At 37.7% G+C, this 25,842-nt stretch overlaps 1 protein-coding gene across 3 annotated transcripts in view; it reads right to left on the bottom strand.

Moving 5' to 3' along the window:
- Positions 1-25,842, bottom strand: part of F8 (coagulation factor VIII) — a 150,926-nt gene that overhangs the window by 72,472 nt on the left and 52,612 nt on the right. For all 3 annotated transcript variants that reach the window (XM_031660454.1, XM_031660455.1, XM_031660456.1), the window contains exons 7-9: positions 8,203-8,424; positions 4,871-5,132; positions 3,271-3,442 (exon numbers count right to left, since the gene is read on the bottom strand). In XM_031660454.1, the coding sequence (XP_031516314.1) occupies positions 3,271-3,442; positions 4,871-5,132; positions 8,203-8,424 (656 nt within the window). The remainder of the gene's footprint in view (positions 1-3,270; positions 3,443-4,870; positions 5,133-8,202; positions 8,425-25,842) is intronic.

Here is a 25,842-nt window from a genome sequence, read left to right as displayed (position 1 = left end):
AGAATATTTCCATCACCCCAGAAAGATTCTGCATGCTGGCTTGCAGGCATTCCCTGCTTCCACTCCCAGCCCCTGGCAATCACTGAAGAGATTTCTGCTCTATAAATTGGTCTTTTCCGTATATTTTATATAAGTTAAATCATGCAATATGTAAGTCTTTTGTCTGACTTCTTTAACTTACAATGTTTTGAGTTTCATCTATATTTATCGTGTATAATTAGTTCTTTTCTTTTAATTGCTGAATAGAATTCCAATTATATGTATATACCATATTTTATTTATCCATTCACCATTTGGTGAATGTTTGAATGGTTTTCAGTGTGGGGCTACGAACATTTGCATACAAGTCTTTGTGGGTACCTATGTTTCCATTTCCCTTAGGTATATCTCTAGGAGTGGAAGTGCCAGGTCATATAATAACTCCATTTTGAACATTTTGAGGAATAGCCAAGCTGTTTTCCAAAGTGGCTTCACTATTTTGCATTCCCTTCATAAATTGATGAGGGCTACAATTTCTCCATGTCCTCACCAACACTTAACATCTGTCTTCTTGATTATACTTATTCTAGTGGTCGTGAAGTGGTATTGCACTGTGGTTTGAATTTTCATTTCCCTGACATGCAGCATTTTTTCAACTGCTTATTGGACACTTTGTATATAACCTTTGGAGAAATGTCTGTATAAACCCTTTGCTCATTTTTCATTTGGGTCATTTGCCTATTTATTATTGAGTTGAAAGAGTCCTTTATATATTTTGAATACTACATCCTTATCAGATAAAAAATTTGCAAGCATTTTCTCCAGTTCTATGCATTGTCTTTGCATTTTCTGGGCATCCTTTGAAGCACAAAAGTTTTTGAGTATGATGAAGCACAATTATCTATGCTTTTCTTTTGTTGCTTGTTGGTTTTGGTGTCATATCCAATAAACCATTGTCTAATTCAGGATCACAAAGATTTATTTTGTTATTTTCTTATAATTTTGTAGTTTTAGCTCTTACATTTTATCTTGGACCCATTTTGAGTTAATGTTTAAGTGTAGGATTCAGCAAGGTATCCAGAGCATAACCTGAATAAATCAAAGAATGAGGTAGATCTTTATATGTTGACATGAAATGATATCCAAAATATATTGTTACTTTTTATTATTACTATTATTTTTAGACAGAGTCTTGCTCTGTTGCCCAGGGTGGAGTGCAGTGGTGTGATCTCAGCTCAATGCAACCTCCGCCTCCCAGATTCAAGCGATTCTCCTGCCTCAGCCTCCAGAGTAGCTGGGACTACAGGCATGCACCACCATGCCCGGCTAATTCAAAATATATTGTTACTTTTTAAAAATCAAGGTACAGACTAATTTACACTGCTCTTGTTTTTGTGTGAAACACCCTCACACACACACACACACACACACATATACATTCATACATGTATGCACTATTTCTGGAGGGGAGTATACAAACCCACAGCAATGACTGTCTGCCAGACTATGGGGTTGGAAGTCCAAGAGGGAGGAAAATTTACATTTTATTGTATGCTCTTGTTTACCCATTTTTAAATTAGCCAGTAAAAGTAACTCAAAATACACACCTATAAGTATGTACTATTGTGTCATTATGCATTTTTAAAATTAATGAATAAAAATAAAAGTATACAATCTTCAAAAACATCAATAAAAGAAAAATATGTAAACAAAATTTATGAAGAAAAATTGTACAAGAATAGCTAATAAAAATTTTGAAGAAGTACAATGAAAGAAGATGTCATACAGATATCAAACATATTACAAAGTTGAAGTCCTTAAAACAGTGTGGCAACAGATTAGTTAAGGAGAATTAAAAATCCCAGATTTTAGCAATTTAGTATATGATAAAGAAGACATTTTCAAATTAATGAAAAAAGGATTGGTTATGTGAGCTGCCATTTGGGAAAATTTCTATTTGAATTATGCACTATATCCAAAAGTAACTTCCAGGGCAATTAGATTGTTCACTGTAAAAATAAAGCTATATAAGTAAGAGAATAAAATAGAGACTATTTTTATAATTTCTTGGAGCTGGCAAAGACATTCTTAGGCAGAAAATAAAAGTGAAAAAGATCCAGAGAAAGTTAAATGAAAAGATTGATAAAAGATAGGAGGTTTTGACTATATAAAGATAAAAAATCTTTGAAGGACAAAAAAATATCATAAAGGAGTGACAAAAAGTACAACTGACAATGTGAGGAAACCATTTGAAAGATAAATCACAATGTGTCAATATCTGTAATCTATAAAGGCCTTTTACAAATACATAAGCAAAAGATGACTACCCAAATAGAAAACTGGACAAAATTTACGAGCAGGCAATTCACAGAGGGAGTTATACAAATAGCCAACAAACATGAAACAATATACAATTTGACTACTAACCAGGGAAATGCAAATGAAGACAACATATAAACATTTTGCTCATCAAATTGAAAACTTTTTCTGAAGGTTTATAATATATGTTGTTGGCAATGGTGTGGGGAAAAGGGCAGTCATATACTTATGGTAGGGGATATAAATTGGTACAAAATTGCTGAAAGTCAGTTTGGCAGTATCTAAAAAAACTCCACATCTAAAAACCAGTGTTCTTCATGACATTCTTGAGCAACTGAATTTATGCAACCGACGACCTATCTTCAAATTTCTTGTGAAGAAAATAAACCCTTATTTATTTAAACCACTGTCCATTGAGTATTCTGTTACTTACACCATACTCATTCTTAATATCCTAGATCAGGGGCAAGCAAGCATTTTTTGGAAAAAGCTGGATAGTAAATACTCTAAAATTGTGAGCCCTATTTAGCCTCTGTCACATATTCTCTTCCTCCTCCACCTTCTCCTCCCCTTCCTCCCATGCTCATTTCTTTTCTTTACAATATTTCAAAAATGTAAAATCTCACCTAAGCTCATAGACTATTCAAAAGCAGACCACAAGCCAAATTTGGTTCATAGGCCATAGTCTGCTGACTCCTATACAACATAATTAATGGGGAAAGATCTGGAAGGATATGTATCAAAGTCTAAGCAGTATTTCAAAGGAGTGTCGAGTTTAATGGGTGACATTAAATTTTTATTCTATATACTCATACTTCAAATATGTGCAATCAGCTATTATTTGTGTAACATTTACAGCTTTTAAAAGATCATGTCCATTGGAGACAAGACTGAATTATGAAGTATTTTAGAAACTCAAAACTCTCTAGACTTTTTCTTCTTACCAGACCTTAAATCTTTTCCTCAACTTACCAACAGTGTGTCTCCAACTTCCCCATAAAGTAAAGGTCCCAAGATTCCTGATTCATACTGAATAGCTTCACGAGTCTTAAAGGTTTCATCTGTGTATGCCATAAATCGGACTTTTTTGTACTTCCTACCAATCCGCTGAGAGCCATTGTTCAAATATTGACTTTTATAACTTCTGTATAAGAGAAAAAAAAGATGCGAGGTTGGGAAGAAAAATTCTAGGTAGGCTCAAATCCAACTCTAAAACAGCTTATATGATTCAATCAAGGCAAGGAGTGAGAAAAATACAAGCTTCTCTGATGCTCTGCTATGTTAGTTTCCAAATGCAGACCTAATGCCGTAAAAACCCTAGAAGAAAACCTAGGTAATACCATTCAGGACATAGGCATGGGCAAGGACTTCATGTCTAAAACAACAAAAGCAATGGCAACAAAAGCCAAAATTGACAAATGGGATCTAATTAAACTAAAGAGCTTTTGCACAGCAAAAGAAACTACCATCAGAGTGAACAGGCAACCTACAGAATGGGAGAAAATTTTTGCAATCTATCCATCTGACAAAGGGCTAATATCCAGAATCTACAAGGAACTCAAACAAATTTACAAGAAAATAACAAACAACCCCATCAAAAAGTGGGCATAGGATATGAACAGACATTTCTCAAAAGAAGACATGCATACAGCCAACAGACACATGAAAAAATGCTTGTCATCACTGGCCATCAGAGAAATGCAAATCAAAACCACAATGAGATACCATCTCACACCAGTTAGAATGGCAATCATTAAAAAGTCAGGAAACAACAGGTGCTGGAGAGGATGTGGAGAAATAGGAAGACTTTTACACTGTTGGTGGGATTGTAAACTAGTTCAACCATTATGGAAAACAGTATGGCAATTCCTCAAGGATCTAGATCTAGAAGTACCATATGACCCAGCCATCCCATTACTGGGTATATATCCAAAGGATTATAAATCATGCTGCTATGAAGACACATGCACACGTATGTTCATTGCGGCACTCTTCACAATAGCAAAGACTTGGAATTAACCCAAATGTCAATCAGTGACAGACTGGATTAAGAAAATGTGGCACATATACACCATGGAATACTATGCAGCCATAAGAAAGGATGAGTTTGTGTTCTTTGTAGGGACATGGATGCAGCTGGAAACCATCATTCTCAGCAAACTATTGCAAGAACAGAAAACCAAACATCGCATGTTCTCACTCATAGGTGGGAACTGAACAATGAGATCACTTGGACTCGGGAAGGGGAACATCACACACCGGGGCCTATTATGGGGAGGGGGGAGGGATTGCACTGGAGTTATACCTGATGTAAATGACGAGTTGATGGGTGCTGATGAGTTGATGGGTGCAGCACACCAACATGGCACAAGTATACATATGTAACAAACCTGCACGTTGTGCACATGTACCCTAGAACTTAAAGTATAATAATAAAAAAAATACTCTTGCCATTTGATTCCATACCCGTACCTAACCTTAAACATGGCTTCAGGATTTGTTGGTTTGAATAACTGGTAAGAACTTTTTGAGTATGGGGAAGAGAGAGTACCAATAGTCAAAAAATGCTTACCTGTCATCAGGGGCAAGGACTGAGGGAGCATAGTCCCAGACCTCCTCTTCAGCAGCAATGTAATGTACCCAAGTTTTAGGATGCTTCTTGGCAACTGAGCGAATTTGGATAAAGGAAGGAGAGTTGTCATCATCAAACCTGACCACATCCATTTCAGAATCAGCAAGATCATCATCATAGTCTTCCGCTTCTTCATTATTTTTCATTCGTAGTTGGGGTTCCTCTGGGCAACTGTCTACTTTGACATAAGCTTCCATGCCATCTGGAGTCAGACAAACCAAACAATGTCAGAGTGTCCCGCTGTATTAGGCTGTTCTTGCATTGCTATAAAGAAATACCAGAGACTGGGTAATTTATAAAGAAGAGATTGAATTGGCTCATAGTTCTGCAGGCTATATGGGAAGCATGGTGCTGGCATCTGCTTGACTTCAGGGAGGTCTCAGGAAGCTTATAATCATGGAGGTAGGTGAAGGGGGAGGAGACATGTCACATGGTGAAAGCAGGAGAAAGACAGAGAGTGCAAGTTGTCACACATTTCTGAATGACCAAATATCATGAGAACTCACTATTATGAAGACAGCATCAAGCCATGAGGGATTCACCCCCATGATCCAAACATCTGCCACCAGACCCCACCTCCAGCACTGGAAATTACAATTCAACATGAGATTTCAGTGAAGACAAATATCCAAACTATATCACTTACCTTAACTTTTAGGACTCTTTCTCTCTTATTAGGCCTTCCAGGCTCTCCCCTAAGCACCCCCCTTTCCACATCACTTTCCCTTCTTGCCACTTTCCTATATATACTTATTTCTATATGGATTATCTGGTACTTGCTTGTTTCTTCCTCTGGTCTTTGCACTCACCATTTCCCTTCTGCCTGATCCTTCTCTATATATGTTTTACCTCCTTTTCAAAAGTTATTCATTTGCTCTTATAATATGTATTACTATTTCCCTTCTGGAACTGGTTTTGAGCCTATCATTCCCCTACAGCCAAATGATAAACAAAGAGACTTGAAGAACTGCGTATTTTCAGCATTTCGAAGCCTAGACCAGACCAGCTCCCCATCCCCATAGTCACCTAATGATTTCTATATTTACCCTATTGGATTATAATACAAATCATTGATTTAATAACAGCTTATTGGGAAAAATGTTAGTGTAGATATAAACTTTAAGACATGTTCCAAGTTCATAAAAACATGACAAGATACAACTTAAAATCAAGGAGATATGTATTTTAAGAGCATGTCTGCCTGTGACTAGTTGTAAACCCTACAGCAAATCTATTCAACATTCTCAGTCTCATCTTTATGGTTTGTAAAATGGATAATAATAATTCCTGCTGTATTTATAACATAGGGCAATTTTGAAGATCAAATACTTCTAAGAAGGGAGACCTGTTTACTTGATTATGAGGAACAGGGCAGGTTTTAGGAGCAGCAAACAACTAGTCTGAGGTTCATGTAGCCTTAAACATAATTCAGTCTGCATCTAAAAACGAAGTGTTTTGTCTGAGGTTCAATAAGATAAAGCATTATTTTTCTGAAAAATAAAGATTAAAATCAGTGGATAGAATCTGTGAAAGTAAAAAAACAAAACAAAAAATAAACTGTTAAACTGAATCAGGCTCCAACTGGACAATGATTGATTGACAATGATCATATACAAGTAAATGACCTATTCCTCTGTGCCTGCAAGAATTTTGTTTGTGCATCAACTTCCTGTTACTCATTCAGTATGACACTTTTTGCCCACTAAGGTCTTATCAAAATTCCATAAATATTATGTGATGGATGGGGAAAAGAGATTTCTATTCTTAATCACTACAGAGGACTATAAACAAGGTCACTAATAGAACATAAGGAGGAAAATGGTGGATACATGGCAAGATCAAATCTCTTTTCTAAGTCAACCAAGGAACCTGAGGAGAATGTTAATATGAGAGTACTAGGAAGAAAGAAATGCTGTTAAATATAAAAGATTAGGCCTCTCTGACATTTTTCTCCAACAGCTCTTGCTATGGTTTGAATGTCTGTCCCCTCCAAAACTCACATTGAAATTTAATTATCATTGTGATGGTGTTGAGAGGTGAACATATAAAGGTGTTTAGGTCACAAGGGTTCCACCCTCATGAATGGACTAATGCAGTTATCTGGGGAAAGGGTTCATGGGAGTGGATTCATTATCACAGGAGTGAGTTCACCCTCCTTTTGCTCTCTCTCTCTCTCACCCTTTCTTTGCCGTTTTGTCATGTAATGCCTTCCACCATGTTAAGACGCAGCAAGAAGGCCTTTGCTAGTTGCTGGCAACTTGATATTGGACCTCCCAGCCCCCAGAACTGTGAGCCAATAAGTTTCTGTCCATTATAAATTACTCATTCTGTGGTATTCTGTTATTGCAGCACAAACTGACTAAGCCTTCAATGGCCACAAGAGGGGTAGAGAAAGAGGGTTATTAGGTTGATCCAAGATTAAGAGTTAGCAGAATAAATACAAAAGTAAGGAAAATTGGGGTGAAATGATGATGCAATCTGAATTTGCACAACTAGCAGTTACAAATAAAGTTACATTAACAATAATTTAAAACTATGGTTACCATCATCCTAATTTGCTTACACAGAACCTTTGACCCTTTGCAAAGTTCCCACCCAATAGTCCTTGAAAACCTCATGTGGTGCTTCACATATGCTGACCAGCTTTCAATCCCATGTTACTTGTCCTAAAAATCACTAGCTCCTTACCTGCCCTCAGTTTCACAGGTGTCTCTCATATACTGCCAGGTATCTACAGAGTGCCTCTAGCTGTCTGGTGCCTGAAGTCAAGCTTGCTCTACCATAGCCTGTCATATTTGCTATTTACTGCTCTGGGCATTACTACTGATATACTGGAGCCCTTACAGTTGCAACCTGGGCAATGCCTTTTTTCCATTTCCCTAGATTTCTCAAAAAAAAAAAAAAATCTCTTCAGCTACAACCTGCAGTTCCTCTCTCAATATTGGAGCGTAGTTAATAGGAGAAGGCTGAGAAACCAAGGGCATACTATTCTCCTCATTTTCCCACCTCAGTCATCCATAAGCCATCTTTTCTCCATCACAGACATTTAACTAAAAATCCATGAGTCCTACTAATACTCAAGCCCTTTTATAGTCAAGGTAAAAACTTTACACTGGAAGCTAGAAACTAGGGGATCTTGGTTGAGGTCTAACACAGTAACTCTAAAATGCCCCCTTCAGCAACACACTATATTCCTGTACATTGTCCAGTAAATTCTATTAAAAGTAGGACTGGATATTTATAATACTCATTTTAAAGATCCAAGATATTACCATGTTGGTGGGAAGAGATATGACAAAACAGTAGAAACTGTCCAAGGTCCATCAGGAGTGTTTGAGCAGTAAGGAAAGTTATTGGTGAGATTTCCAAGGAGGCCTGGCGATGGTTCCTCACAAGAAATGTGTGACCTTCGAGGAATATTGAGTGCACTTCAGGAGTGGTGCCCATTCCAATCACATGCCAATAGACTGACTTCCTGTGGCATCCAATCAGACCTGTAAAGTAGGAATAAGACATGTATGGCTAAGAAGTAGAGAATTTGAAATGGAAAACACTTGCTAGGACAGAATGGACAAATTGATCTTAGACACTTTATTGCTACCTTGACTTGTAAACAAATTTATCTAGAATATTGGGCTACTATCAAACCAACAGCTCTTGCCAAGGTCATCAATCACTATCATGCTGCTAAATCCAATGGACATTTTTCAGTCTTTATTTGCATCTGTTGACCATTCATTCCTTCTTAAAACTCTCTCTTCCCTTGGCCTCTGTGCCAACATCTTTCTGGGTTTTTTTCTCCTACTTCTCAGACTGCTCCTTCTGTCTCCTCTCCTGAACTCTTCTGGAACTTCAGGCTCATACAGCCAATCACTTTCTCAACATCTCCACCTAGATATCTCAAAAAACCCACATGTTCAAAACTAAATTTACACTTTTCATCACTTCCTTCTCTTCCAGAGTTTTTTATAACAGTGAATGGCAGCATCCTGCATTCGAATATGCAAGCAAGAATTATCCTTTTCACCATTCTCATCTCCCATATGCAATTTGACACTGACCAGGGCAATATAATCAATAATAGCTAATATTTATTGAGCACTTGTTTAATGTCAAGCACTGTCCGAAGTATTTTACAAGTTTTAATTCATTCATTCCTCATAACAACCCTATGAATGTAGAAACCATTATCATCCATGTCTTGTAGGAGAAGAAATGGATGCCCAGAGAGGTTGATTAATTTTCTCAGTATTTGAACCTAAGTGTTCAGATCCCACACTGGTAACTACAAGGGCACAGCTGCCTCCTATTTTGGCTCTAAAAGCTTTCAAATGTATCTATTTTTTCACTATTACTACTACCACTATCTTAATCCAAGTTACCATTATCTCGTCTGAGCTACTGATAAACTTGTTTTACAGGTCTCCCTATAACTGGTCATATTCCCCTCTAAGACTTTTACCCACAAAGAAACTGGTGTAATATTTCTGCATTCCAGATCTGATTGTAGTATCCACCAGCCTAAAACCCATCGCAGGCTGTCATTTCACATAGAATAAAGTCCAGACTGTCTACTAAGGACTAGAAGGCCCTAGTAGGTTTGATTCCTAATACCTCTAACAGCTTCATCTCACATTGCCTCATTTTCCCAGTTTCAAAGCTAAATTCAAGGGGTACTTGCTTAGGGAAGCCTTCTCTGATTCCCCAGTCTAGGTCAGATTCTTTTATTATAGGCTTACATAGAATTATGTAATTTTCCTTCAGAGTAATGGTCAGTTTGCAATTTTGCATGTATTATTATGCTTATTTGACTACAACCCGTCTCTCCACTATAAGGTATGTGAGAACAGGAACTTGCATGTTGTCAAAACTAATTTCTTTTTTAATTATAAAATTATGCATGTTTATTATCAAATTACCGGAAAATACAGTAAAGAACTAAGGAGAAAACAACCCCCTCATGCTTCATTATTCTCTTGGGTTGCTGAATCTCCCAAATTCCTCCTTTCTGTAGCTTCTGGTTTGACTATAGTACACATTCAGTGACTATTAAGGCCCTCTATATCTGAAAATGTCTTTTTTCTTCCCCCAAAATTGATTCAAAGTTTGACTAAAAATTCTAGGTTCAAAATAATTTTTCCCTTAGATCTTTTACAATATTGCTTAATTATATTGTCAGTCTAATTCCCATTCTTTTGTATGCATCCTGTTTCTCTCAGAAGAAGCTTTTTTTGTTGTTTGTTTGTTTGTTTTTTTGAGACGGAGTCTTGCTTTGTCGCCCAGGCTGGAGTGCAGTGGCACGATCTTGGCTCACTGCAAGCTCCGCCTCCCGGGTTCACGCCATTCTCCTGCCTCAGCCTCCCGAGTAGCTGGGGCTACAGGAGCCGCCACCATGCCCGGCTAGTTTTTTGTATTTTTAGTAGAGACGGGGTTTCACTGTGTTAGCCGGAATGGTCTCCATCTCCCGACCTCATGATCCTCCCGTCTCAGCCTCCCAAAGTGCTGGGATTACAGGCCTGAGCCACCGCACCTGGCCACAAGAAGCTTTAAGTATCTTCTCTTTGTGCTCTGAAATGCTACAATGATAATTTTGTGTGGGGGTCTTTTTATTTTTCCTAATGGGCAATTTTATTTTTTAAACTGTATTACTTTTTATTGACACATAAATAATTGTACACATTTATGGGTACAATGTGATGTTTTGATACATGTATACATTGTGTAATTATTCAAATTAGGGTAATTATCATATCCATCACCTTAAATGTTTGTCATTTCTTTGTTGTGAGAACATTCAAAATCCTCTCTTCTATTTGAAATATACAATATATTATTGTTGGCTATTGTCACCCTACTGTGCAATAGAGTACCAGAACTTATTCCTTCTATCTACCTGTAACATTGTACCCATTGACCAACCTCTCCCCATCTCCCATTTCCCCCTAATCTTCCCAGAATCACTAATTTCAACTACTATGAGATCAAATTTTAAAGATTGTACATAGGAGTGATATCATGCAATATTTGTCATTCTCTGTCTGACTTATTTCACTTAACATAATGTCCTTCAGGCTCATCCACATTGTTGCAAATGACAGGATTTCATCTTTTTTAAATGGATGAATAGTATTCCATTGTGTATATATACCACAGTTTCTTTATCCATGCATCCATTGATGGGCATTTAAGTTGATTTTATATCTTGACTATTGTGAATAATGCTGTCATAAACATGGGGATGCAGATGTTTTTTCAACATACTGATTTCATTTCTTTTTGGTATATACCTACTAGTGGGATTGCTAGAAAATATGATAGATCTATTTTTAATTTTTGAGGCATCTCTATACTGTTATCTCTAACGGCTTAACTAATTTATATTCCCACCAACAGTGTATAGGAGTTTCTTTGTCTCCACATCCTTGCTAGCATTTGTTATTTTGTTGTCTTTTTTATAATAGTCATTCTAACAGAGGTAAGTGATATCTCATTGTAGTTTTGATTTTAATTTTCCTGATGATTAGTGATGTTGAGCATTTTTCATACACCTGTTGGCCATTTGTATGTCTCCTTTGGAGAAATGTCTATTCAGGTCTTTTGCTCATTTTTAATAGGATTATTTGGATTTTTGCTATTGAGTTGTTTGAGTTCCTTATACATTATAGATATAAATCCCTTGTCAGATGTATAATCTGCAAATATTTTCTCCCATTCTATAGGTTGTCTCTTCACTCTGTTGATTGTTTCCTTTGCTGTGCAGAAGCTTTCTAGTTTGATGTAATCCAATTTATTTTTGCTTTTGTTACTCATGATTTTGAGGTCTTGTCTAACAAATTCTTGCCCAAATTGTCTAACACATTCTTGCCCAAAGTGATGTCATGAAATGTTTACACTATGTTTCAAATTTAACTCCTTAATCTATTTTCCTTTCCTTCCCTCCCCTCCCCTCCCGTCTTGTTCCCTTCCCTTCCCTTCCCTTCTCTCCCTTCCCCTGTCTTGTTCCCTCCCCTCTCCTCCCCTCTCTTGTCTCTCTTCTCTTCTCTTTTCTTCTTTTGAGACAGAGTCTCACTCCGTTACCCAGGCTGGAGTGCAATAGCACGATCTAGGCTCACTGCAACCTCCACCTCCGGGGTTCAAGTGATTCTCCTGCCTCAGCCTCCCAAGTTGCTGGGATTGTAGGCATGCCACCACACCTGGCTAATTTCGTATTTTTAGTAAAGATGGGGTTTCACCATGTTGGCCAGGCTGGTCTCAAACTCCTGACCTCAAGTCATCTGCCCGCCTTGGCCTCCCAAAGTGCTGGGATTACAGGCATGAGCCACTGTGCCTGGCCTATTTGATTTTCATACATGGTGAGAGAGAGGGGGTCTAGGTTCATTCTTTTGCATATGGATATCCAGTTTTCCCAGCACCATTTATTGAAAAGACTGCCCTTTACCCATCATGTGTTCTTGTCAACTATGTAGAATATCAGTTGGCTTTAAATGTGTGGGTGTATTTCTGGGCTCTCTATTTTGTTCTATTGGTCTATATGTCTGTTTTTAAGTCAACACAATGCTGTTTTGGTTACTATAGCTTTGTAGTATAATTTGAAATCAGGTAGTGTGATGCCTCCAGGCTTATTCTTTTTGCTCAAGACTACTTTGGCTATTTGGGATTTTTTGTGGTTCCACACAAATCTTAGGATTGTTTTTGTATTGCTGTGAAGAATGACATTGGAATTTTGATAGGAATTGTATTGAATCTTTAATAATATTAATTCTTCAATTGATGAACATGAAATATCTTTTCATTTATTTGTGTCTTATTCAATTTCTTTCATCAATATTTTATAGTTTTCATTATAGAGATATTTCACTTCCTTGGTTAATTTATTTCCGGATATTTTTTGTAGCTATTGTAAACGTGATTGCTTTCTTGATTGCTTTTTCAGATTGTTCACTGTCGGCATACAGACATGCTATCAATTATTGTATGTTGATTTTGTAGACTACAACTTTACTACATTCATTTATTAGCTCTAACAGTTTTTTGGTGTAGTTTTGGCGGTTTTCTATATATAAGATCATGTCATCTGTAAACAGGGATAATTTTTTTTTTTTTTTTTTTTTTTTTGAGACGGAGTCTCGCTCTGTTACCCAGGCTGGAGTGCAGTGGCAGGATCTCCCCTCACTGCAAGCTCCGCCTTCCAGGTTCACGCCATTCTCCTGCCTCAGCCTCCCGAGTAGCTGGGACTACAGGCGCCCGCCACCTCGCCCGGCTAGTTTTTTGTATTTTTTAAGTAGAGACGGGGTTTCACCGTGTTAGCCAGGATGGTCTCAATCTCCTGACCTCATGATCCGCCCGTCTCGGCTTGTTTTTGTTTTGAGACAGTGTTTCACTCTGTTGCCCAGGCTGGAGTGCAATCTTGGCTCACCACAACCTCCGCCTCCGGGGTTCTAGTGATTCCCCTGCCTCAGCCTCCTGAGTAGCTGGGACTACAGGAGTGCACCACCATGCCTGGCTAATCTGTGTGTGTGTGTGTGTGTGTGTGTGTGTGTGTATGTGTATTTTTAGTAGAGATGGGGTTTCACCATATTGGCCAGGCTGGTCTCGAACTCTGGACATCAACTGATCTGCCTGCCTTGGCCTCCCAAAGTGCTGGGATTACAGGCATGCGCCATTGAGCCTGGCCAAACAGGGACAATTTGACTTCCTTCTTTCCAATTTGGATGTCTTACCTAATTGCTCTGGCTAGGACTTCCAGTACTGTGTTGAATAGAAGTGGTGAGAGTGGATATCCTTGTCTTATTCCAGTTCTTAAAGGGAAAGCTTTCAACTTTTCCTCACTCAGTATCATTTTGTTTGCAGGTTTCTCATACAGGTATGTTCCTTCTATACTTTGTTGAGAATTTTTATCATGAAGGGATATTGAATTTTATCAAATGCTTTTACTGTATCTATTAAAATGATAATATAATTTTTATCCTTCATTTTTAATTTGCATATGTTAAACCATCCTTACATCACTGGGATAAATCCCACCTGATCATGGTAAATGATCTTTTTAATGTGCTGTTGAATTCTATTTCTAGTATTTTGTTGAGGATATTGGCCTGTAGTTGTTTGTTGTTATTGTGCCCTTGTCTGATTTTGGGATCAGGATAATGATGGCCTCCTAAAATAATTTTGGAAGAGTTTCTTCCTTTTCAATTTTTTGAATAGTTTGTGAAGAATTGGTATTAGTTCTTTAGATGTTTGGTAGAATTCAGCAGTGAAGCCATCAGGTAGTGAACTTTTCTTTGATGGGAGACTTTTTATTTTTGCTTCAATCTTGTTACTCATTGTTGATTTGTTCAAATTTTCCATTTTTCTTGATTCAACCTTGGTAGGTTGTATGTGTCCAGGAGTTTATCCATTTCTTCAAGGCTTTTCAATTGGTTGGCATATAGTTGTTCATAGCAGTTTCTTATAGTTCTTTGTATTTCTGTGTTATCAGTTGTAATGTCTCCTTTTTCATGTCTGATTTATTTCTGTTTTTCTTCTTTATAATCACTTAATCTGGCTAGAAGTTTACTGACTTTGTTTATCCTTTCAAAGAACTAAGTAACTCATTATACTGATCTTTTGTATTTTTTAGTTTCTATTTTGATTATTTGTGCTCTCATCTGTATTCATGCATTTCTTCTAATAATTTGGAGTTTTGTTTGTTCTTGTTTTTCTAGTTCCATGAGATGCATCATTAGGTTGTTTATTTGATTTTTTTTGGATGTAGACATTTATTGCCATAAACTTTTCTTTAAGGACTACTTTTGCTGTATCCCATAAGTTTTGGAATGTTATGTTTCCATTTTCATTTGTCTCAAGAAATTTTTTAATTTCTCCTTTAATTTCTTCATTGACCCATTGTTTGTTTAGGGGCATGCTCTTTAATTTCCATGTATTTGTACAGTTGTTCCTCCTGTTGTTGATTTATAGTTTTATTCCATTATTGGCAGGAAAAAAATACTTATTTTTAAAAAGTTAGTTAAGACTTGCTTTGTGGCCTAATGTATCATCTCCTGGACAATGTTCCATGTGCAGTTGAAAAGAATGTGAATTGTGTAGCTGTTGGAAGGAATGTTCTGTGTCTGTTTGCTGCATTTGGTCTACAGTGCAGCTTAAGTCCAGTGTGTGTTTGTTGATATTTTGTCTGGATGATCTGTCCGTTGGTGAAAGTGGGGTGTTAAAGTCTCCTACTATTATTTCATTGCTGTCTTCATTTCCCCCTTGGTCTATTAATGTTTGCTTTATATTAGGTCAGTGCAAAAGTAATTGTAGTTTTTGCCGTTATTTTTAATGAGACTAGAAAATACAAAGATCAAACATTAATATATTTAGATGCTCCAATGTTGAGTGTATATATATTTATGCTTGTTACATTCTCCTGTTGTATTAATTTCTTTACTATTATCTAATGGCCTTGTCTGTCATTTTTTTTTTTTTTGATGGAGTCTCGCTCTGTTGCCCAGGCTGGAGTGCAGTGGTGCAATCTTGGCTCACTGCAAGCTTTGCCACCCGGGTTCAAATGATTCTCCTGCCTCAGCCTCCTGAGTAGCTGGGACTACAGGAACCTGCCACCATGCTCGCCTAATTTTTGTATTTTTAGTAGAGATGGGGTTTCACTATGTTGGCCAGGTTGGTCTCGAACTCCTGACTTCAGGTGATCCACCCACCTCAGCCTCCCAAAGTGCTGAAATTACAGGCATGAGCCACCACGTCTGGCCGTTTGTCTCTTTTTACAGTTTCTGATGTGAAGTCTATTTTATCAGATATAAGTATAGCTATTCCTGCTTTCTTTTTGTTTACATTTGCACGGAATATCTGTTTCTATCCCTTCACTTTCAGTCTATGTGTGTCCTTACAGGTAAAGTCTTTCTCGTAGGCAGTATATAGTTAGATCTTCTTTTAAAAAAAAATCATTCAGCCACTCTATGTCTTTTAGTTGGAGAATTTAACCCATTTGTATTCAAGGTAATTTTTGATAGGTAAGAACTTGGTAGTACCATGTTTTTACTTGTTTTCTAGTTGTGTAGATCCTTTGTTCCTTTCTTCCTCTCTTAATATCTTCCCTTGTGGTTAAGTGATTTTTCTATCAGTATGTTTTAATCCCTTGCTTTTTATTTTTAGTGTATCGATTATAAAATTTTTTTGCTTTGTAATTACCATGAGGCTTACACAGAATACCTTATAGTTACAACAAGTTAGTTTGAACTGATAACAACTTAATTTTGATTGCAAGAAAAATTTTTTAAAAAATCTACTCCCAAATTTTGTGTTTTTGATGTCATCATTTACATCTTTTTATATTGCTTATTCTTTAACAGGTTATGGTAATTATTTTTATATGTTTTGTTTTTTAATCTTCCTACTAAGGATATAAGTGATTTATGTTCTACAATTACCGTGTTAGAGAATTCTGAATTTGTTGGGATACTTACTTTTACCTGTGGGGTTTATACCTTCATATGTTTTCATGTTACACATTAGGACCTTTTTCTTTCAGTTTGAAAAACTCCCTTTAGCATTTCCTGTAAAGCAGATCAAGTTGCAATGAATTTCCTCAGTTTTTTTCTTTTTTTTTTTTGTCTGAAAATGTTTTTTTTTTTTTTTTTAGTAGGTATCTAGTTATTTATTATTTTGTATTAACATAGAACATAATTACAGTTTGTTCTTATACATTATTTGTTTATATAAAAGGCTACCAGTTTTACAGCTTGACTCTTTTTTTTTTTATTTATTATTATACTTTAAGTTGTAGGGTACATGTGCATAATGTGCAGGTTTGTTACATATGTATACTTGTGCCATGTTGCTGTGCTGCACCCATCAACTCGTCAGCACCCATCAACTCGTCATTTACATCAGGTATAACTCCCAATGCAATCCCTCCCCCCTCCCCCCTCCCCATGATAGGCCCCGGTGTGTGATGTTCCCCTTCCCGAGTCCAGGTGATCTCATTGTTCAGTTCCCACCTATGAGTGAGAACATGCAGTGTTTGGTTTTCTGTTCTTGTGATAGTTTGCGGAGAATGATGGTTTCCAGCTGCATCCATGTCCCTACAAAGGACACAAACTCATCCTTTTTTATGGCTGCATAGTATTCCATGGTGAAGGATATCCAGGAATTGAACTCATCTCTGCAGCAAGCAGACCTAATAGACATCTATAGAACTTTCCACCCCAAATCAACAGAATATACATTCTTCTCAGCACCACATCGTACTTACTCCAAAATTGACCACATAATTGGAAGTAAAGCACTCCTCAGCAAATGTACAAGAACAGAAATTATAACAAACTGTCTTTCAGACCACAGTGCAATCAAACTAGAACTCACGACTAAGAAACTCAATCAAAACTGCTCAACTACATGGAAACTGAACAACCTGCTCCTGAATGACTACTGGGTACATAACGAAATGAAGGCAGAAATAAAGATGTTCTTTGAAACCAATGAGAACAAAGATACAACATACCAGAATCTCTGGGACACATTTAAAGCAGTGTGTAGAGGGAAATTTATAGCACTAAATGCCCACAAGAGAAAGCAGGAAAGATCTAAAATTGACACTCTAACATCGCAATTAAAAGAACTAGAGAAGCAAGAGCAAACACATTCGAAAGCTAGCAGAAGGCAAGAAATAACTAAGATCAGAGCAGAACTGAAGGAGATAGAGACACAAAAAACCCTCCAAAAAATCAATGAATCCAGGAGTTGGTTTTTTGAAAAGATCAACAAAATTGACAGACCACTAGCAAGACTAATAAAGAAGAAAAGAGAAAAGAATCAAATCGACGCAATGAAAAATGATAAAGGGGATATCACCACCGACCCCACAGAAATACAAACTACCATCAGAGAATACTATAAACAACTCTATGCAAATAAACTGGAAAATCTAGAAGAAATGGATAATTTCCTGGACAATTACACTCTTCCAAGACTAAACCAGGAAGAAGTTGAATCCCTGAATAGACCAATAGCAGGCTCTGAAATTGAGGCAATAATTAATAGCCTACCAACCAAAAAAAGTCCAGGACCAGATGGATTCACAGCTGAATTCTACCAGAGGTACAAGGAGGAGTTGGTACCATTCCTTCTGAAACTATTCCAATCAATAGAAAAAGAGGGAATCCTCCCTAACTCATTTTATGAGGCCAACATCATCCTGATACCAAAGCCTGGCAGAGACACAACAAAAAAAGAGAATTTTAGACCAATATCCCTGATGAACATCGATGCAAAAATCCTCAATAAAATACTGGCAAACCGGATTCAGCAACACATCAAAAAGCTTATCCACCATGATCAAGTGGGCTTCATCCCTGGGATGCAAGGCTGGTTCAACATTCGCAAATCAATAAACATAATCCAGCATATAAACTGAAAATGTTTTTATCTCTCTTTCATTTATGAAGGATAATTTTGCTGTGTACAGTATCCTTGGCTGTCAGGTGTTTTTTTTTTCCTCTCATTCTCTCCTGGCTTATAAAGTTTCTGCTGAGAAATTCACTGTTAGTCTGATAGCAGCTCCTTTATAGGTGACTATATGCTTTTCTCTTGCTGTTTTTAAATTTTTCTCTTTGACTTTTGATAGTTTGACTATAATGTGCCCTGCAGAAGACCTTTTTGCATTGTATTTATTTGGGTATTTTTGAGCCTTCTTTATCTGGATGTGTAAATCTCTTGGTAGACTTGGAAATTTTTTCATCTAATATTTCATTAAATAGGATTTCTAACCTCTTCATTTTCTCTTTATAGTGCCTAACATGTCATGAAATCTTTGGTCATTATTTTTTATTCTTTTTTTCTTTATTTTTGTCTGATTGGGCTATTTCAAAAGATCTGTATTTCAGTTCTGATATTCTTCTGCTTGGTTCAGTCTATTGTTGAACCTTTCAAATGTATTTTATATTTCATTCAATGAATTCTTTGGTTCCAGAATTTTGTTTGGTTCTTTTTTGATATCTATGTCTTTGGTAAATTTCCGTTTCATATCCTTAATTGTTTTTCTGTGTTCTTTATATATTTTTTTTTTCAGAATTCTCTTGTATCTCACTGCGTTTCTTTAGTATCAAATTTTGGAATTATTTTTCCAGGATTTCATAAATTTTTAAAGAGATGTTGGCCAGTTTACTTAAAAACCAAAGGTCACATATACTGTTCTGTTTGTAAACTATGATTTTTTTATTTTGTGGATACATAGTAGGTGTATATATTTAGGGAACACATGAGATGTTTTGATACAGGCATGTGATGTGAAACAAACACATTATGGAGAATGAGGTATCTACACCCTCAAGCACTTATCCTTTGAGTTATTAACAATCCAATTACACTCTTTAAGTTATTTTAAAATGTACAATTAAGTTATTATTAACTATAGTCACTGTGTTGCGCTATAAAATAGCAGGTCTTATTCATTCTTTCTAACTATTTTTTTGCACCCATCTTAAAATTTTTTTATTTGGATCTATTGCTACAGAATTATTGTGCTCCTTTGGAGTGTCATATTTCCTTGATTTTTCATGTTTTCTGTGTCCTTACATTGATATCTGCACATCTGGTATAATAATCACTTTTTCCAATTTTTAAAATTTGCTTTTATAGGAAAGAACTTTTTCCTGAAGATGTATCTATAGTGTTGCTTGGGTAGAGCACTGGTTTTGATTCTGGGTGAATGCAGTAGTCTCTGTATAAGACTCTAAACAGCATTAGTGATATTTGTGATTTTCTCAATGGCTTAGGGTGTGGTTATTAGTGGAGGCTGTGGTGAAGTTTAACTGAGAACTGGGATGCCAGGTAGGCCTGTCTTCAGGCCCCAGTGGTGGCAGCAGTGGGCTGAGCATGCTTTTCTTTGGTGTACCATGGTGGCATATGATTGCACTGGTTTTAGGTCCAGGCAGGTTGATTTGTGGGTCTCCCAGTGGTTTACTTGGGTCCCAGAAATGGTATTGATGGATCACGTGGGTGGGTGGGTTCTCAAGTTCCTGGGCAGCAAAGTGGCATGGTTGATGGCAATCATAGTAATGAAACAACCTTCTGAATCTCAAGTGGTCTGTGCTGGCATTGGTGGTGGCTGCTATGGATTGCATGGGCCAGTCCCCAGACCCTCAAGTGGTGCATGCAATGCGTGCTAACTGTGGCAGTAGTGGCAGGTTGGGTGGGCCTGGCCTCAGACCCCAGGAGGTTCTCAGGAGCTACCAGTGGTGGACAGGGCTAAGTGATCCCTAGGCCCCTGGATGATATGCTTGGGTACTAGGGGCAGGAAGAGCTGGGCTAGGTGAACCTGCCCTCAGGCTCCTTGGTGGTGTGTGAGGTGCTGGTTGTGCTATGCAGGGGTGGGGTGATACCCAGGTCACTAGCAAAATGCTCAGGTTGGCGTGCAGCAGCAGCTGTGCTATGGCCCTGCTCTTGGTGAAGGTAGGGTTGCTTTCTCTGGGAGCAGCTGTAGGCAGGCAGCTTGGAAGCACAAGCTTCACTGGTGTTTTGGCCCCACAGCAGCCTGCAGCAGCAGTGTTGTAGGTAGTGGAATGTGTTCTTGGAATATGTGAAAATGCATGGGCACTCCTCTGCTGGGTGGGGCAGGATCACTGCTCAGGGCTCCTGCCTAAGTCACGGCCATTACAGCAGGGCAGGATGTGTGGGCTGTGCTCTCAAAATGGTGCTGTGCTGCAGCTGCTCGGGAGATTTGCAGAACCCAGCGTGAGCTCTCTGTTGCAATGCCTTCACATGGTCTTTAGGCAACTTCCTATGCTAGTCTCTGCGCTGTCAAGGAATAAGGGGCTCTCCTGCGGCTAGGACTGCAAGAGTCCTTGGTGAAAATGAGGAACACTAAGGGTCTCTTACCCTTTTCCCACATTAGGAAGCTGTTCCAGACTCCCAGCCAATCCCAGGCAAACAGGCCGTATTTCTCTCTCCTCCCTTGCTTTCAATGCTTCCTATCTCTTCTCTGTTGAATTCCAGTGTTCTCTCTTAGATGACCTATTCAAAGTATAATTATCTACTTGCTACTTTGGTTCCTCTCCATGGAAGGGATGAACACTAGATGCATCTAGTCAACCATCCTGGAGCCCCTCCTGATTGTATTTTTGGATAGCCTGTCTTTGAGCTTGCTGATTCTTTCTTCTGCCTGATCAATTCTGTTGTTGATGTCCTGTATTGCGTGTGTCATTTTTTATTATACTTTTCAGTTCCAGGATTTCTCTCTTACTTTTTTTATTCCTTCAATTTCTCTGTTAAATTTCTTTGACAAATTTCTGAATTGTTTCTCTGTGTTTTATTAAAGTTTGTTGAGTTTTCTTAAAATAGCTATTTTGAATTCTTTGTCTACAAGATCATTCACTTGCGTGTCTTTAGGATTAGTCACTGGCACAATTTTTTGTTCATTTGGTGAGGCCATCTTTCTTAGGTTATTCTTATTCTTTGTAGACGTGTGTCCCTGTCTACACATTGAAGAATTAGGTATTTATTCTCATGTTCATTTTGGGTTTGTTTGTGACTGCTCTATTTCAGTAAGCTGGTTTAGAAATTGAGTGGGGCTGACTGTGGTGGCTCATACTTGTAATCTAGCACTTTAGGAGGCTGAGGCTGGAGGATTGCTTTAGGTCAGGAGTTCAAGACCAGCCTGAGCAACACAGCAATACCCCAATCTCCATACACACACACACACACAACCAAAATTTAGCTAGGCATAGTGCCACACACCTGTAGTCCCACTCTGGAGGCTGAGGTGGGGAGACCGCGTGAGCCCAGGAGTTCGAGACTGCAGTGAGCTATGATTGCACCACTGCACTTCAACCTAGGCAACAGAGTGAGACCATATCAAAGAGAAAGTGGACTGGCTGTTGTATTTCCTTTTAGCACTAGACACTAGAGGGCACTCTAAGCCCAGGTTAGACGCAAGTCTCATGCTGGCTTTGCTACTAATGCAGTGTCCAGCCTGGATGGGCCCATGGGAATCCACAGAGGGCACCCAGGCCATACAGGAGAGCCCGTTAGGCTCTCAAGTCCAGAGGATCTGGGAACCATGCTTCCCATGGCCTGGTATGGTATCTCCTCTGGCAGGGATGGAGAGCCACTGCCAAGTTCTGCTTGCTTGCTACCACTAGCCCCGCCCCCTTTCTTTGTACATAGCTGGTCTCAGGTGGTTCAACCCAGTTGATACTCGCAGTGCTCCCCATGAACTGGTGCAGGAGTGAGTCTCCTACAGAAGGACCTAGGATGGTGGAGAAGCCAAATGTCTGCCTCCGGCTCACTTTTTTTCCGGTGTAAAAACCATGGGTCCATGGTGACTTTCCGCCTGTGGTACTGCAGTGGCTTGGGGGTGGGGTCTCAGTCATAAAGAACCAATCCCCTTAACTTCCAACTATGGTTTTACTCGTCTTTGCAGTCCAAAAGGGCTTCACAGTCTTGCTCATGGGTTCGGGTTTTCTTAACTCTTCTGATGGTAATTTCATACATCAAGTTGTTAACTTGATGTTTCTGTGAGGAGATGATTGCTGAAGAGTCCTACTCCACCACTTTGCTCTACCCAGCATGCATTATTTACTTTAGACATCTGGAGATGAAGTCCTGGAAAGAAGACAACAGAAGCCCAAACCCCTCTCCCCAACCTTTATCTAGTAGACCACAGTGCCCTTATAATTCAGTAGTCAGCACCTTTTCTGATAAACGCCAAATGGAAGAGATGCATATATAAGGAAGGGTATGTGGGAAGGGGCGTGGGACCAGCCACTCTCCAGGAACCTCCCTGTGTTCAGCTACTCAGAAGCTCCTGATGGGCAATTTTAATATGAATATTTATCTTTAAATTCTTATCATTTTTCTATCATTTCTTGATGTTAAAATCTGCTTTAAAATATACAGTTGACTCCTGAACAACACAGGTTTGAACTGCATGAGTCCACTTATATGCATTTTTTTTCAATAAATATACTGAAATTTTTTTTGGAAATTTGTGATAATTTGAAAAAACTTTCAGATGAACCACATAGGGGAAAAATATCAAAAAAATTAAGAAAAAGGTATGTTATGAATGCAAAAAATATATGTAGATGGCCGGTTGAGGTGGCTCACACTTATAATCCCAGCACCTTGGGAGGCCGAGATGGGTGGATCATGAGGTCAGGAATTCAAGACCGGCCTGGCAAACGTGGTGAAACCCCATCTCTACTAAAACTACAAAAATTAGGTAGGCGTGATGGTGCATACCTGTAATCCCAGCTACTTGGGAGGCTGGGGCAGGAGAATCACTTGAACCCAGGAGGTGGAGGTTGCAGCGAGCTGAGATCATGCCACTGCACTCCAGCGTGGGCAACAGAGCAAGACTCCGTCTCAAATATATATATATATGTATGTATATATATATGTTGATACTGGACTATTTTATCATTTATTACCATAAAATATATAAAAATCTATTATAAAAAGTCAAAATTTATTAAAACTTACGTACACAAACCCTTACAACCATACATGGCACCATTCCCAGTTGGGACAAATGTAAACAAATGTAAAGATCCAGTATTAAATCATAACTGCATAAAATTAACAGTAGTAGCCATCTCCTACTGTTATTGTGGTGAGCTCAAGTGTTGCAGGCATCCACTTAAAACTCTGCATGATGCTAATAATCTCTCCATAAACTTTGAATGATACTTGGGACCCATATAAAGTGCCACTAGTGATGCTGGAAGTGCTCCCAAGAAGCAGAGAAAGGTCATGACCGTACAAGAAAACACTGACTTGCTTGATATGTACCATAGATTGAGGTCTGCAGCTGTGGTTGCCCACCATTTCAGACTAATGATTCAACTTATAGATGATAAACTTACGTTGTCTACAAATACAGTACAGTATTGTAAATGTATTTTCCCCATGCTTTTAAAAATAACATTGTCTTTTCTCTAGCTTACTTTATTGAAAAAATACAGTATATAATACATATACAAAATATTTGTTGTTTATGTTATTGATAAGGCTTCTGATCAACAATAGGTCATTAGTACTTGAATTTGGGGGGAATCAAAAGTTATACATGGATTTTTGACTGTGCAGGGAGTCAGTACCCCAACCCCCACATTGTTCAAGGGTCAACTATATTGTTACTTTATTTTGAAATTTCTTTTTATTGATGTAAAATATACATATATAATTTGCCATCTTTACCATTTTTAAGTGTACAGTTCAGTGGTAATAAATACATTTATATTCTCTTTTTCCCTTCATCATTCCCACCCTCCCCACCCCAGACTATGGTAACCATGATTCTACTCTCTATTTTCGTGAGATCCACTCTTTTAGCTCCCACATATGAGTGAGAACATGTGGTATTGCCCTCCAGTGCCACCTATGTTGATGCAAATGAAAATATTTCATTCTTTTTTATGGCCAAATAGTATTCCATTGTGTATATATACCATGTTTTCTTTATCCAGTCATCCATTGATTACTTAGTTTGATTCCATATTTTGGCTATTGTAAATAGTGCTGCAATAAACATGGGAGTGAAGATATCTCTTTGATATATTGATATCATTTCTTTTGAATATATACCCAGTAGTGGAATTGCTGGATCATATGGTAGTTCTCTTTTTTTTGGAACCTCAATACTATTGTCTATAGTATTGAGTACGGCATTAGTGGCTATACTGATTTATATTCCCATTAACTGTGTACGAGGGTTCCCCTTTCTCCACATCCTTACCAGCATCTGTTCTTGCCTGTCTTTTTGATGCAAGCGATTTTAACTGAGATGAGATGATATCGAATTGTGGTTTTGATTTGTATTTCTTTGACGGTTAATGATGTTGGGCACGTTTTCATATACCTGTTGGCCATTAGTATATCTCTTTTGAAACATATCTGTTTAGATCTTTTACCCGTTTTTAATCAGAGTATTTGTTGTATTGCCATTGAGTTGTTTGAGCTCTTCATATATTCTGGTTATTAATCCCTTGTCAGATAGATAGTTTGAAAATATTTTTCCCATTCTGTGGGTTGTCTCTTTACTTTGTTCATTGTTTCTTTTAGTATGCAGAAGATTTTTAGCTTGATATAATTCCAATATTTGCTTTGATTGTCCGTGCTTTTGAGGTCTTACCCAAAAAAATCCTTGGCCAGGTCAGTGGCCTAGAGCATTTCCCCAGTGTTTTCTTCTAATAGTTTCATGTCTTAGATTTAAGTCTTTAATCCATTTTTATTTGATTTTGTGTATGGTAAGATATAAAGGTCTAGTTTTATTCTGCATATAGTTATTCAATTTTTCCAGCACTATTTATTGAAAAGATTGTTCTTTCCTTAATATATGTTCTTTGCGCCTTTGTTGAACATGAGTTAGTTGTAAATGTGTGGACTTATATCTGTGTTCTCTATTCTGTTCCACTGGTCTATGTATCTATTTTTATGCCAATACCATGCTATTTTGATTACCATAGCTGAGTAGTAAATTTTGATATCAGGTAGTGTGATACGTCCAGCTTCGCTCTTTTTGCTCAGGATTGCTTTAGCTATTTGGGGTCTTTTGTGGTTCCATATAAGTCTTAGGATCTTTTTTTCTATGAAGAATGTCATTGGTATTTTGACAAGGATTGCACTGAATCTGTAAATTGCTTTGGGTAGTATTGTCATTTTAACAATATTAATTATTCCAATCCATGAGCATGGAATATATTTTAATTTTGTGTATGTCCTCTTCTATTTCTTTCATCAGAGCTTTGTAGTTTTCCTTGAATAGCTCTTTTATGTCTTTGGTTAGATTGATTCCCAGGTATTTTATATTTTTATAGCCAGTAAATAGTTTTATTGATTTCTTTTTCAGATATTGGCTGCTGGCATATATAAATGCTACTGATTTTGGTGTATTGATTTTGTATCCTGCAACTTTACTA

Source organism: Papio anubis, chromosome X, assembly GCF_008728515.1.
Source record: "Papio anubis isolate 15944 chromosome X, Panubis1.0, whole genome shotgun sequence".
NCBI classification, from domain to species: domain Eukaryota; kingdom Metazoa; phylum Chordata; class Mammalia; order Primates; family Cercopithecidae; genus Papio; species Papio anubis.
The sequence above is the reverse complement of the archived record's forward strand: the minus strand, read 5'-3'. Positions and strand labels throughout refer to the sequence as shown.